The sequence below is a fragment of the Bos indicus x Bos taurus genome, chromosome 2, assembly GCF_003369695.1.
Source record: "Bos indicus x Bos taurus breed Angus x Brahman F1 hybrid chromosome 2, Bos_hybrid_MaternalHap_v2.0, whole genome shotgun sequence".
Classification (NCBI taxonomy): domain Eukaryota; kingdom Metazoa; phylum Chordata; class Mammalia; order Artiodactyla; family Bovidae; genus Bos; species Bos indicus x Bos taurus.
In genome coordinates this window covers 115,288,841-115,301,618 of record NC_040077.1, presented here as the reverse complement: position 1 = coordinate 115,301,618, position 12,778 = coordinate 115,288,841, and the positions used below count along the sequence as shown (strand labels likewise).

The following is a 12,778-nucleotide window of genomic DNA, read 5'->3' as shown; positions in this document are numbered from 1 at the left end:
ATGGTGGCTTCATACTCACAAGGAATCCTGGAGGGCCAAGTGGACCTGCAGGTCCAGGAAAACCTGGAAGGCCTGGCAAACCCTTTAAATGAAGAGAAGAATTAGAGTAAGTTCAAATTTACTTCTTACTGAAGAACAATGTCCATTAGTTAAATGCCTTACATTATTTTAGTAAAATCAGAGCATAATGTTTCCCGTTTACGCCTGCAGTTAATTTCAGTAAAGGCCATGTGCCATGTATAACTACCAGGACTATCTTGCTGGTACTACATAGGGGTACCACCATCCTGGTGGTACTATTTCCAGAAAAATGACCAAAGCACTTGCTTTACTTTAGAAGACTTTTAAGATTTTTAGAAAATTTTCCTCTCCCCGCCTCTCTTTCTGTCTCTCACTAAGCATGCTCCTACCTCTGGATCCTTCCACCTGCATTCCCTCTGCCTAGAATCCTCTTTCCCCCGATGTCTATCTCTATGACTCACTTCTGCTCCCTTTTCTTGTCTTTAATTAAACATTATCCTTTCCATGAGCCTTCCTGCATATCCAATCTAAAGCCACAGCACTCCTTCTAACCTAGATACTTCCTATCCTCAACCCAACATTAATTTTTCTCCTCAGCATTTATTACTATCTAACACAACACACATGAATGTGAGAATTGGACTACAAAGAAAGCTGAGCACTGAAGAATTGATGCTTTTGAACTGCGGTGTTGGAGAAGACTCTTGAGAGTCCCTTGGACTGCAAGGAAATCTAACCAGTCCATCCTAGAAGAGATCAGTCCTGGGTGTTCATTGGTGGGACTGATGTTGAAGCTGAAATTCCAATACTTTGGCCACCTGATGCGAAGAGCTGACTCATTTGCAAAGACCCTGATTCTGGGAAAGACTGAGGGTGGGAGGAGAAGGGGACAACAGAGGATGAGATATTTGGATGGCATCACCGACTCAATGGACATGGTTTGGGTGGACTCCAGGAGTTGGTGATGGACAGGGAGGCCTGGCGTGCTGCGGTTCATGGGGTCACAAGGAGTCGGACACGACTGAGCGATTGAACTGAACTGAACACAACACACAGGAAGTAATTTACATTTTGAAATATTTTCTCCTTCTAAAAGGCATGTCCCATGAGGGCAAGAATTTTGGTTAAACTGTTTTTGGGGATTTGTGCACTATGGTATCCCAGAGCCTAAATAGCTCCTGGTACCTAACTGGCAGGTGGATGGTAAGAGGGATTTCTTATAGAACTGAAGGTCCCACTCTTATACCTTTAGCAGTAGCATACTGTAGTACATTGCCAATGCTCAACACACATTTAAGGGATACATCGTGTCCCAGATTGCTACTGTCTCCTCTTTCTAGATCCCCTGCCCTCAGCATCTGACCCCTTATTGCTTCCTAAGGAAACAAACAAGCAAACAAGAAACAAACGAAGAGCTATCGACTTTTGCGTCTTTTCTCAAAAGCCTACGACTGGGCTTCCCTGGTGGTCCAGTGGTTAAGAATCCGTCTTGCAGTGCAGGAGACACGAGTTTCATCCCTGATCTGAGAAGATCCCACACGCCACAGGGCAAATAAGCTCTTGAGCTGCAACTACTCAGCCTGTGTGCCATAACTGCTGAGGCTCGCACGCCTTGAGCCTGTGCGGCACATCCAGAGAAGTCACTGCAATGAGAAGCCTGCACATCGCAGCTAGAGAAAGCTCGAGAGCAGCAACAAAGACCTAGCACAGCCGAAAATAAGTAAATAAGTAAAATTCTCTGATGACTTCTAATCGCATCACTGTTCAGTTTGGCAGCCCATCCATCACCAGCTGGCATGGCTCACTGGATGGACGTTCAACAACCTTAACTCAAACTCTTTGACTTGCTCAGGCAAATACCAACCTCTACTCAGGAATTTCTACATGTATTTCTGAATTAAGATATTTATGATTGATTAATCTGAAAGTGAAAGTGAAGTCGCTCAGTCGTGTCCGACTCTTTGCGACCCCTTGGACTGTAGCCTACCAGGCTTCTCAGTCCATAGGATTTTCCAGGCAAGAGTACTGGAGTGGGTTGCCATTGCCTTCTCCAGGGGATCTTCCCGACCCAGGGATTGAACCCAGGTCTCCCGCATTGTAGGCAGAGGCTTTACCCTCTGAGCCACTAGGGAAGCCCTAATTAATCTGAAAGTTAGTATCAAAAGACTCCTTTGAATCAGGAAGTAAAGGATATTCGGGGGAACAGCTGTTTCTTTGTATCTATTCTGGATCACCCTCAGGCTACAAGCATAGATATCAGAAAGCAAACTATTCAGCAGGAGAAAGATGCATTTAAATAAAGTATTACTATCACGCATACTTTACAATAGGACTGTTATTTAATATTACAGTTTTAAATCGCATTCAATGTGGGATACAAACCTATCCTGGATTTTGACAAATACTAAAAGGAACATAACCATTCCTTGAAAACTCCTCCTTAGATTGAAGAAAGCTTGGGTGATTGAGACTTGAGAAGAGACTAAAATACATATGTACAAAAGCATCTTTTTTATATGAGCTTAATGTAGTTTCTTATAATGAGGTGAAAGTTTTAGAATAAAATGAAATATATAAATAGGAGAAACATGAATGTGAAAAATATTTTTAAGAGGGTGAGAAAGATATAGGGAGAGGAAGAGAGAGAAAGAAGAGAAAAAAAGAGGTGGAAAGAGACAGAGAGAGAGATGGAGAATGATAGAGACCTTCTCTGAAATGTGTACCTGGAATCCAGGAGCTCCTGGCAACCCAGGGTCACCTTTTCCATCAAGGCCTACACCTTCTCCTTCAGCAGGAGCACCCTTGAAAAGGAAATTCATCAAACATCAGCAGCATTTTATCTTCAAGACATCTTTAAATGATTATTCAAGGTCATACTGTTTCAAGGATAAAAGTGCTTCCAGGATATATACTTACAGAAATGCTATAGGATTTTTTAGTTATTCTGTTTTGAAGAATTCAAAGCATTTTCATGTTGTCTAAAACTGACCATTGGCTATAGAGGGAAGACACAAGAATAATACACCATTTCCCAAGACACCAAAATGAGTGGCACTTCCTGACCTAGAATCTGGAGCCTTGAGCATAAGATCAGTTCTCCTTCCCCAGACCTTATTTTCCTAAAGGATGATGCAAAGCTTGCATTCCTTAAGACATATTTATGACAAGAAGTAGAAGATGCTCAATACGAATAAATATCATTTCTGAATTAATCATGAAATCTGATTTGTAATGATATATATTAAGAGATGTGCCTTTAATATGTGCAGTTAGAGATTTTTCAACAACAACATGCCACAAATCACTTACCTTTTCTCCTTTCAAACCAATGACACCCTAGGGAAAAGAGCATCATATTAATAACTAGAGGCAAACCAAATACAGAACATCCCTGCTTTGTCCTTCTCTCTGCTATTCTGCCTTCTCTTCCTGCCGCAAGCCTCCTATTGGCTTTTACATTTGCTCAAGTCTTTCTCATTTAAACAAAGTGTATGTCAGTCGCTTAGTCATGAGACACCATGGACTGTAGCCATTAGCCCCCTCCGTCTATGGAATTCTCCAAGAAAGAATACTGGAGTGGGTCATCACTCCCTTCTCCAGGGGATCTTTCTGACCCAGGGATTGAACCTGGGTCTCTCACACTGCAGGCAGATTCTTTACCATCTGAGCCATCAAGGAAACCAGTCTCCCCCAGAATACACTGCCTCATCCTGTCTTACCTATCCTTCCTGTCATCTATAAATTACTCACTTTGTTCATCCCCACTGATTCCTTAGGCCCATATCTGCCTCCTGCCTCCATCTGTCAAGGAAATGTTGTTGTTCATTTGCCCAGTTGTGTCCAACTCTTCGCGAACTCCATGGACTGCAGCACACCCAGGCCTTCCTATCCCATATCCCTTGCTAAAGTCTGCAATGACTTTGATGTTATAGAAACCAAGGACAAAACATTCGTTCTTGTTTTACTGAACTTCTCGACAGCACTAAGAAGCTGTCTGTTACTCGCCTTTACTGGAATTTGTTACAACAGAGATGAAGCCAAAATGGAATCACTCCTGCTAGGTCCAGTGCAGCAAACCAAGACTTAATACCTGCCTTGACTATGGTTTTAACCTTTTCCAGGAATGTGACCTTTGACTGGCCAACCTGGAACTTCCAGGTCAGCACTAATAAGATACTCCACCCAATAGCCCCTTCTGTTTCCCTTAACAGGCTACCTTGTCTAAGACAATGCCTTCTTTGTTAATAAAACAATACATTCTTTGCTAAGAATGTCAGATTTCCATTCTCTCTCTGACTTTAAAATCCTTTGCTATCTATGGCTGGAGGCAACTCTTTCTTTGCTGGATAGGAGAGAGCTGGGTTTGTGAATCATCCAATAAAGCCGGTTAGATGCTCAGATTTACTCAGCTGAATTTTTGTTGTTTAACAATATCTTTCCTGGGCTTACAGAATATACCCCTCTTGCTTTTCTTCTACTCCCAGGGCCCTTCTTCCTTTACAGGCTCATTGTCCTTGACCTCCCTTCACACGCTAGAGCTCTCTAAGCCCCACTTTCAAGGCCCTTCTCTCCTCTCTCCATCCTTGAGTCACGACCACCCATCCAGGTGTCTCCCATTGTCTATCTCAGATCTCTACTTCAATGTCTCAAAAGCAAAACAAAGTCTCAAAGTGCAAACCCCAGTGCATTTATTCATTCCTCTCAACTACTGGGCTCCCCAGGTGGCTCAGTGGTAAAGGATCTGCCTGTCAATAGAGGAGATGCAAGAGACTTGGGTTCAATCCCTGGGCCGGGATGATCCCCTGGAGGAGGGCATGGCCACTCACTCCTGTATTCTTGCCTGTGAAATCCCATGGACAGAGGAGCCTGGTGGGGTTGCAAAGAGTAGTCAAATGTCTACTGTTGACTGGCTTCAACTTCCCCAAGGTCATGACAGATTTCTGTATATGATCGCTTCAAAGGAAACTCCGTGTCTTGGATGGGGAGTTAGAAACATAAACCTACCGGTATTCCTGGGTAGCCTGGTGTCCCCCGAAGTCCTGGGAACCCTGGCTCTCCCTGGAAGACACATGACGCTTGTCATTCTTCTTAGTTGTTCTAGAACAGCCTATTGTGATATTTCCCCTGTTCCTTGCTTCCAACCCTGCAGCAGTAAATTTAGACAAAGTAACCCAAATTCCTCACAACTACTGGATCATGAGGCTAAAGACTAGAAAACCGTTATCTTAATTGAAAACAGGATTAGAATTTACTGTTTCTCAAATTGTGCATAAATGGCAAAAGGTTAATTGTGCCAAGAACTTTTTAATGGCTGCTTCCTTGAAATTTTTGTAATTAGTCCTTTCATGGCCACCATCCTGGGGAAAAGCAGAGTGCAGTCAGGAGACAAAGGAGATGAGTGCACATCGGAAAGCTCAGTTTTTCTCTTCCAACTTTGCATTCTAAGCTTCAGTTTCTGGTTTATATACAATCGCAACCTCAGATGCAAATATCTGTTTGAGCCCTAGTCATCTTTCTGTGGGAGAACACGAGAGAACTTTCTTAAAACATAATCTGAAAGCAAGATGGGTGGAGGGAGGGGGGATTGGGTGCAGGCAGTCAAACGGTACTCCAAACTCCCAGCTATAAGATAAACAGTCCTAGGGATACAATGTAAATGTGAGAAATCTAATTAATGCTGTTAATTTTTTAAAGTTAAGAGAATGGAACCTAAGAATTATCACACACAAAATGTTTTCCTTCTTTAATTTCATATCTATAAGAGATGGTAAGCTTACTAAACTTATGATGATAATCATTTCATGATGTATGTAAGTCATTATGCTGTACACCTTAAACTTAGGTAGTTCTATGTGTCAACCATATCTCAATAAAGCTGGAAGAATAAAGAAACAAGCATGAGGAGAAAGAAAATCATCACCTTTCTGTCCTGAAGACATATACCATTGGTTCTGGCCAAAACAACATCTCAAGGAAGGGCTAGGCCATCTCATTGCTATGTCACCCAGGTTTATTCATTGAGCAAAACACTAACTAACCACCTCCTGCGTGAGAAGATACACACCTTGGAACCATTGCATCCTGGCAAACCAGCAAGTCCATAAGGTCCAGGATGGCCCGGGATGCCCTAAAAAACAGAGAAAGTCTCAAAAAGAAAATATAATCAGGCTCTGGGGCAGGTAGAAGCAGCGCAGAGCACACAGTAGGAAGAGACAGGCTAATTTAGATAGTTATTTAAGTATAAATGGTTATTTAAATAGTTAAGTAGTAAACTGGCTATTTTAGATAATTTAAATTAAAATCATAGGAAATAACATAGGCTAATTAAAACCATAAATTATCAAGTGAGATATATTATTTAAGATAAAGCAAAAGGTCTTTCTATACAAAATGAGTCCATTAACATGCTATATTAAGCTGGGGAAAAGGAGAGGAGGGAAGTGTTCACAGTGGTAACTATCTGATTATTTTTATTCCGTGCTATTAAGTAGATTTATCCTATTCTATTCTATTCTGTCTCATCCCATCCCATCCCACCCCAATCTATTCCATTCTATTATGCTTACATTTCAGGAAATGTAATTTGACTTGATATCCTATAAATCCACACTCTTAATACACTGTAATTCTGACATTTTCATCATGTAGCCAAAACATTATACTCATTTTCTTGTGTTAGTGCTTTAACATCTTTATTAAAATGAGCTTGCTTATTATTCCATTTACACATATTCTCACTACTTACTGGAAGTCCAGGAGGACCTGAAAATCCTGGTAATCCAGTTATTCCCTAAAGACATAAAAAAGAAGAAAGATGGCAAGAAAAAAACTAAAAATGTTCAACCTGTAAACAAGACATGATTTATCATTCCAATACCCCCATTCTGTAACTATAATTGGGAACAGCTAAAAGCGATTTGAAACACACAAAAAAGCTGGACAAACTTTGTAAATCTTACATTTATATAACTTTTAAATAGACATGATTAAGATCATTTTTGGCTTTGGGGGGGATAGATTTTTTTAAGGCATAATTTGCATAAAGTGCTCCAGTCTTCCACAAACAGATTGAGGAATATTCACCTGTGTACATACGCACGTTTTGGTGATTCCCACCCAACCAGACACAGAACCTCTCCACCACCCCATATGGTACCCTCATGCAACTTTCCAGTCGATTAACACCTACCCCCAAGTGAGTAACCACTATGTAGATTTCTACCATTATAGACTGCTTTTACCTGCCCTTGAACGTCATCTACAGAATTGGCTCACACACAACCTACTCCTTTGTGACATCTGTATATCTTTTACAGTGCCAGGGTTCTTTTTACTTTTTAAAACAAGATTTCTCATCAAACAAGCAGGATAGACTGGTTAGACTACTAACCCTCACGCCTTTGGCACCAGTCAGTCCTGGAGATCCTGGAGAGCCCTAGATCCAAATGCAAAAAAACAAGGTAAGCACTGTGACAATTACTCGGCACTAATAAGCCCGTACATGAAAGGTCCTGGTTTTATTCACACGCCACACAGTTTTGCTCTTGCGATTATTTCATTGTTAACACGGTTCAATTGCTTGCTTGTTTCATTGGCGCTATAGTTATGTATCCGAAAGGACAAACAGAAATCCATTCATACCCCTGCTACTCAAGGTGGGGGGTCCAACAGTAGCATCATCTGGGAGCTTGTTAGAAATGCGCCATCCTGGGTCTCCCCCACCTCCCAGACCTATTGATTCAGAATTTGCATTTCAACAAGATTTGATGGTGATTCTTGCTCACATTAGTGTCTGAGAAGGGCTGCGGGAAAAGCCCCACATTAGCCAGACAGCTGCCGTGGGCTGATAAGGATGAATGACACAATTACAACGGCGGACGAGAATGGCAGGCAATATTTCTGCGCATGAGAACTACTTTATTAACAAAATGTGCCTGGCAGGCACAAATAAATAAATAGCAAACCGAGAACTGCCTGAACCAGAGATAAACTTGCTTGGAACACACAGTGAATACACATGGAGGTCCTGTTTCTTAGAGAATAGCCCCAAACAAAACTGTTTTAACGAAACCACTTGGTGTGAAAGTTCCATTGTCATCCAAAAGTTTTTCTTCATTCCTGGGAGTTTCAGTATGTTTTGGTATTTCTGATTATTTGAGGACAGGGTTGTTACAGAGACTTCTGAGATGGGACCGTCAAGGCCAAAGTCAGTCTTTCTTGTCTGAAGCGGAATTCCTAGGTGCGTGACCATGACCCCCTCCTCTGCCAGGGGCTGTCTGTAATCTGCAGATGCCAGAAGCGTGACTTGCAGGTTTCAGTTCGCCATTATAAACTGTCTCATATAGAAAATATTCAGAATGAAGACCTTTATAAACCTGCAACACCTTTTAATCAGGTTTTAATATTCTCTGATTGCCTATCTTTGGTTCAATTATCATTTGTGGCTATATTTTTAAGCTATGGGCTTCCCAGGTGGAGCAGGGGTAAGGAATCTGCCTGCCAATGCAAGAGACTCAAGAGATGTGGGTTCAATCCCTGGGTTGGGAAGATCCCCTGTAAGGAAACGGCAACGGCACTCCAGTATTCTTGCCAGGAAAATCCCGTGGACAGAGGAGCCTAGTGGGCTGCAGTTCATGGGGTCAGAAGGAGTCAGACATGACTGAGCACATCACAGAACACAATACAGCCGCTCTAAGCTATAGTTTACTATAGCTTTATATATATCAGCTTTTTATATATCAGTTTTCTGGATGAATGTTATGGAATACCTACACATCATGTAACCCACACAAAGCACCGTGTGTTCACAACTATAATTTTAATCCATTACTGACTTCTCTAGAGAAAAGCTAAGGAAACCAGCAGAACGGAGTACAGAAAACAGAATAGGAGTGAGTTAGCATTAGGCTGATCTTAAGTCCAGTGCTGAAGTGACAAATTCCCTTCCAGGGAAATGGAGGGAAATCTGAGACCACGCCCTGAAGGAATGGAGCAGAATGTTCAGACACTAAACATGTCTGGAACCAGACACTAAATATCCAGAATCGAAATGACTTTTTTCATATTAGGATTAGAGAAAGCAGGAATGAAGAAACAGAATGCATACATGAACACAGTAAAGTAGAATCCCTGGAAAACAGCAAGTTTTGCAACTGTAGGAATGGGTTTAATTTCTTTGACTGTAGGAATTTGATTCTGGCATCATATAATCCTGGATTTGAACTCTGATTTTACCACCTATTAGCTGTGTAACCCGGGACAAATTGCTTCATCCTCTGAGTGTCAGTTTCCTCATCTCTATGATGAAGATAATAATATGTCACCATCCTCATGACCAATGAGATCAATGTGAGGAGTAAAAGAAATCCAGTCAAGAAGAAAAGTCCCAATGCCTCAGTGCCTGACTCAGAATAGGGGAAACACACTGACTGAAACTGCCCACACTAGTCAGGCACCATGGTAACTATTTGTGTGTTATCTTACGACAGGAGGGACTGGTAAGGAACACGGAACTAATAAGATACCACCAAGCGGAAGGCTTGGGAAAGGTCAAAAGGAGACACCATGTATCCCAGAATCCTCCTCACTGGAATCCATCTTGACTGAGCGATGCGTGTGCCACCAGGAAGGACCCTGAGTCAGAATAATTGGCCAGAGACAACCCAGAAACTAACCCCATCAATAAAACCTGAGCCTGCAAGCCACACAGCAGAGCAGTTCTCCTGGGTTCCCTTACTCGGCTGCTGTCCATTCGGGTGCCTCTTCTCAGTAAAGTCTCTTGCTTTGTCAGCTCGTGTGTTTCCTCGCATAATTTATTTCCCAGTGTTAGACAAGAGCCTTGGAAGGGGTGCCCCTTCCTGCAACAAATTCACATAAAATGTTACCTAAATATTCTGTAACATTCCTTAGGAAATTTAAAAAGATTTAAAATTATAATTTAAAAATTATAATCACCCTCACAACTTATTAGTTAGTTCATAGCTTCCGGGGAAGCCAGCAGGCAGGGGAGTGACCCAGAGGGTGCGTGAGAGTCCAGGCTTGAGTCCAGGCTTAATTCCACAGCAGAAAAGAGCCATCAGCAAATCTAGTGGTTATGCAGTTATTTAGCAAATCCTCTAGGGCATTTATTTAAACAAAGCCCTTTGTTGTATCACAGACTTTAGGATAAAAATGTGTGATGAGTGTGAAGGGCGGTGGGCTCTGGTAAGAACCTTAGGAGGCCCGACATTGAAGAACCCAGCTGAGAAACAGGAACCTGGGAAAGAAGGAAAGCATTGGGGAGGGAAGAGAAGAGAAAGGAGGGTTCCAGAAACAGGCCTGTGTTTCAAGGAGAAAAGAGGGAGCCTCACAGCTGGAAACAAAACAGAGGGGTCCAGGCCAGACAAAAACACAGAGTATTCTCCACTGACCTTTTGGGGGTAGAGCGCAAAGTGGAGGTCATGGGTTTTCAGGGAGGGAGCAGAAGGCAAATTGTTCCTGGCTGAGGAGTGAGTAGGAGATGAACCACAGCCTGTGTGGTTGGTTCTTTTTTTTTTTTTTTTATTAAGAAGTCTGACAGATAGGAAAGACAGAAAGGATGGCAGTCCTTGGATTATAGTGTTGAAAAGATCCAGAGGAAGTTATATGCTGGTATGGGTTTTGCATAAAGATGGAAAGAGAAAAACCAATAACCAAGTTGACATAGCTGAGAAAGAGGACACACCATCAGAATGTGATTCTAGTGGAAATCCCAGTGACCAGGATACTGGTAGAGGACAGGGCTTGAATGGAGGCAAAAAAAACCTCACCAGGGGCCAATGCAGGTGTTCAGTTCAGTTTGGTCGCTCAATCGTGTTTAAGTCTTTGAGACCCCATGGACTGCAGTACGCCAGGCCTCCCCATCCATCACCAACTCCTGGAGTTTACCCAAACTCATGTCCACTGAGTCGGTGATAGTATCCAACCATCTTATTCTCTGTCGTCCCTTTCTCCTCCTGCCTTCAGTCTTTCCCAGCATCAGGGTCTTTTCAAATGAGTCATCTCTTCAATGCAGGTGTTCAGTTCAGTTCAGTTGCTCAGTCGTGTCCGACACTTTGCGACCCCATGAATCACAGCACACCAGGCCTCCCTGTCCATCACCAACTCCCGGAGTTTACTCAAACTCACATCCATCGAGTTGGATGCCATCTAGCCATCTCATCCTCTGTCGTCCCCTTCTCCTCCTGCCCCCAATCCCTCCCAGCATCAGAGTCTTTTCCAATGAGTCAACTCTTCGCATGAGGTGGCCAAAGTATTGGAGTTTCAGCTTTAGTATCAGTCCTTCCAGTGAACACCCAGGACTGATCTTCTTTAGAATGGACTGGTTGGATTTCCTTGCAGTCCAAGGGACTCTCAAGAATCTTCTCCAACACCACAGTTCAAAAGCATCCATTCTTCAGCGCTCAGCTTTCTTCACAGTCCAACTCTCACATCCATACATGACCACTGGAAAAACCATAGCCTCGACTAGATGGACCTTTGTTGGCAAAGTAATGTCTCTGCTTTTGAATATGCTATCTAGGTTGGTCATAACTTTCCTTCCAAGGAGTAAGTGTCTTTTAATTTCATGGCTGCAATCACCATCTGCAATGATTTTGGAGCCCCCTAAAATAAAGTCTGACACTGTTTCCACTGTTTTCTCATCTATTTGCGATGCAGGTGTGGAGACCCCTAATTCAGGAAGTAGGAGGACGTAGAGCTGAGGACTGAAAGATACTGATAGTCTTTTCTTTTTTTTAAATTGGAGTATAATTGCTTCGAATTGTGGTGGTGGAGAAGATTCTTGAGAGTCCCTTGGATTGCAAGGAGATCAAACCAGTCCATCCTAAAGGCAATCAGTCCTGAATAGTTATTGGAAGGACTGATACTAAAGCTGAAGCTCCAACTCTTTGGCCACATGATGTGAAGAACCAACTCACTGGAAAAGACCCTGATGCTGGGGAAGATTGAAGGTGGGAGGAGAAGGGGACGACAGGGGACAAGATGGTTGGATGGCATCACTGACTCAATGGACATGAACTTGAGGAAACTCCAGGAGACAGTGAAGGACAGGGAGGCCTGGTGCGCTGCAGTCCATGGGGTCGCAAAGAGTCGGACACAACCTGATGGCTGAAACCAATAGAATTGCTGTACAATATCATGTTAGTTTCTACTGTAGAGTCACGTGAATTACCTATGTGTATACACACAGCCCATCCTTCTTGGACCTCCCACCCACCACCACCCCTATCCCATCCCTCCAGATCATCAGAGTGCTGAGCTAGCTGCCTGTGCTATAAAGCAGCTTCCGTGCTGCTATATAGCTAATTTACACATCTTAGTGTAAATACATTGATATATATACACTTTCATTTGTAAAATAGATAGCTTGAAATAAGCAGCAGTTCTGAGGGCCCAGCTAAGACTGGAGCAGGAATTTACCATGGCATCCATCGTCATAAAGAAGCTTAAGTGGACTGGGGGTTTTCCAAACTCATAGGCTAACATACCTTGGGTCCCTGTGGTCCAGGCAGGCCTTCAGGACCTGGGTATCCCTTCTGGCCGGGAGGCCCAGGGGGTCCTGGGAAGCCTTTCTCCCCCTGTTAAGACCAAAACAAGACAATACACACACAGAATAGCAATGCCCAGGAGTAAACATAACCATCATTTTCTTTTCTTTATGATATAATGGTAACATTTTGCACATTTTTTTCTTGGATTAAAAAAAAATAACACTCAATGCTAAGTGTAAAAGACACTG

General features: G+C 42.7%; 1 protein-coding gene across 2 annotated transcripts in view; it reads right to left on the bottom strand.

The window, feature by feature from the left end:
• The window catches only part of COL4A3 (collagen type IV alpha 3 chain), a 163,105-nt gene that overhangs the window by 64,503 nt on the left and 85,824 nt on the right, over positions 1-12,778 (bottom strand). For both annotated transcript variants that reach the window (XM_027514994.1, XM_027515003.1), the window contains exons 3-10: positions 12,528-12,617; positions 7,412-7,456; positions 6,767-6,811; positions 6,086-6,148; positions 5,026-5,079; positions 3,331-3,357; positions 2,745-2,822; positions 20-82 (exon numbers count right to left, since the gene is read on the bottom strand). In XM_027514994.1, coding sequence (XP_027370795.1) covers positions 20-82; positions 2,745-2,822; positions 3,331-3,357; positions 5,026-5,079; positions 6,086-6,148; positions 6,767-6,811; positions 7,412-7,456; positions 12,528-12,617 — 465 coding nt within the window. The remainder of the gene's footprint in view (positions 1-19; positions 83-2,744; positions 2,823-3,330; positions 3,358-5,025; positions 5,080-6,085; positions 6,149-6,766; positions 6,812-7,411; positions 7,457-12,527; positions 12,618-12,778) is intronic.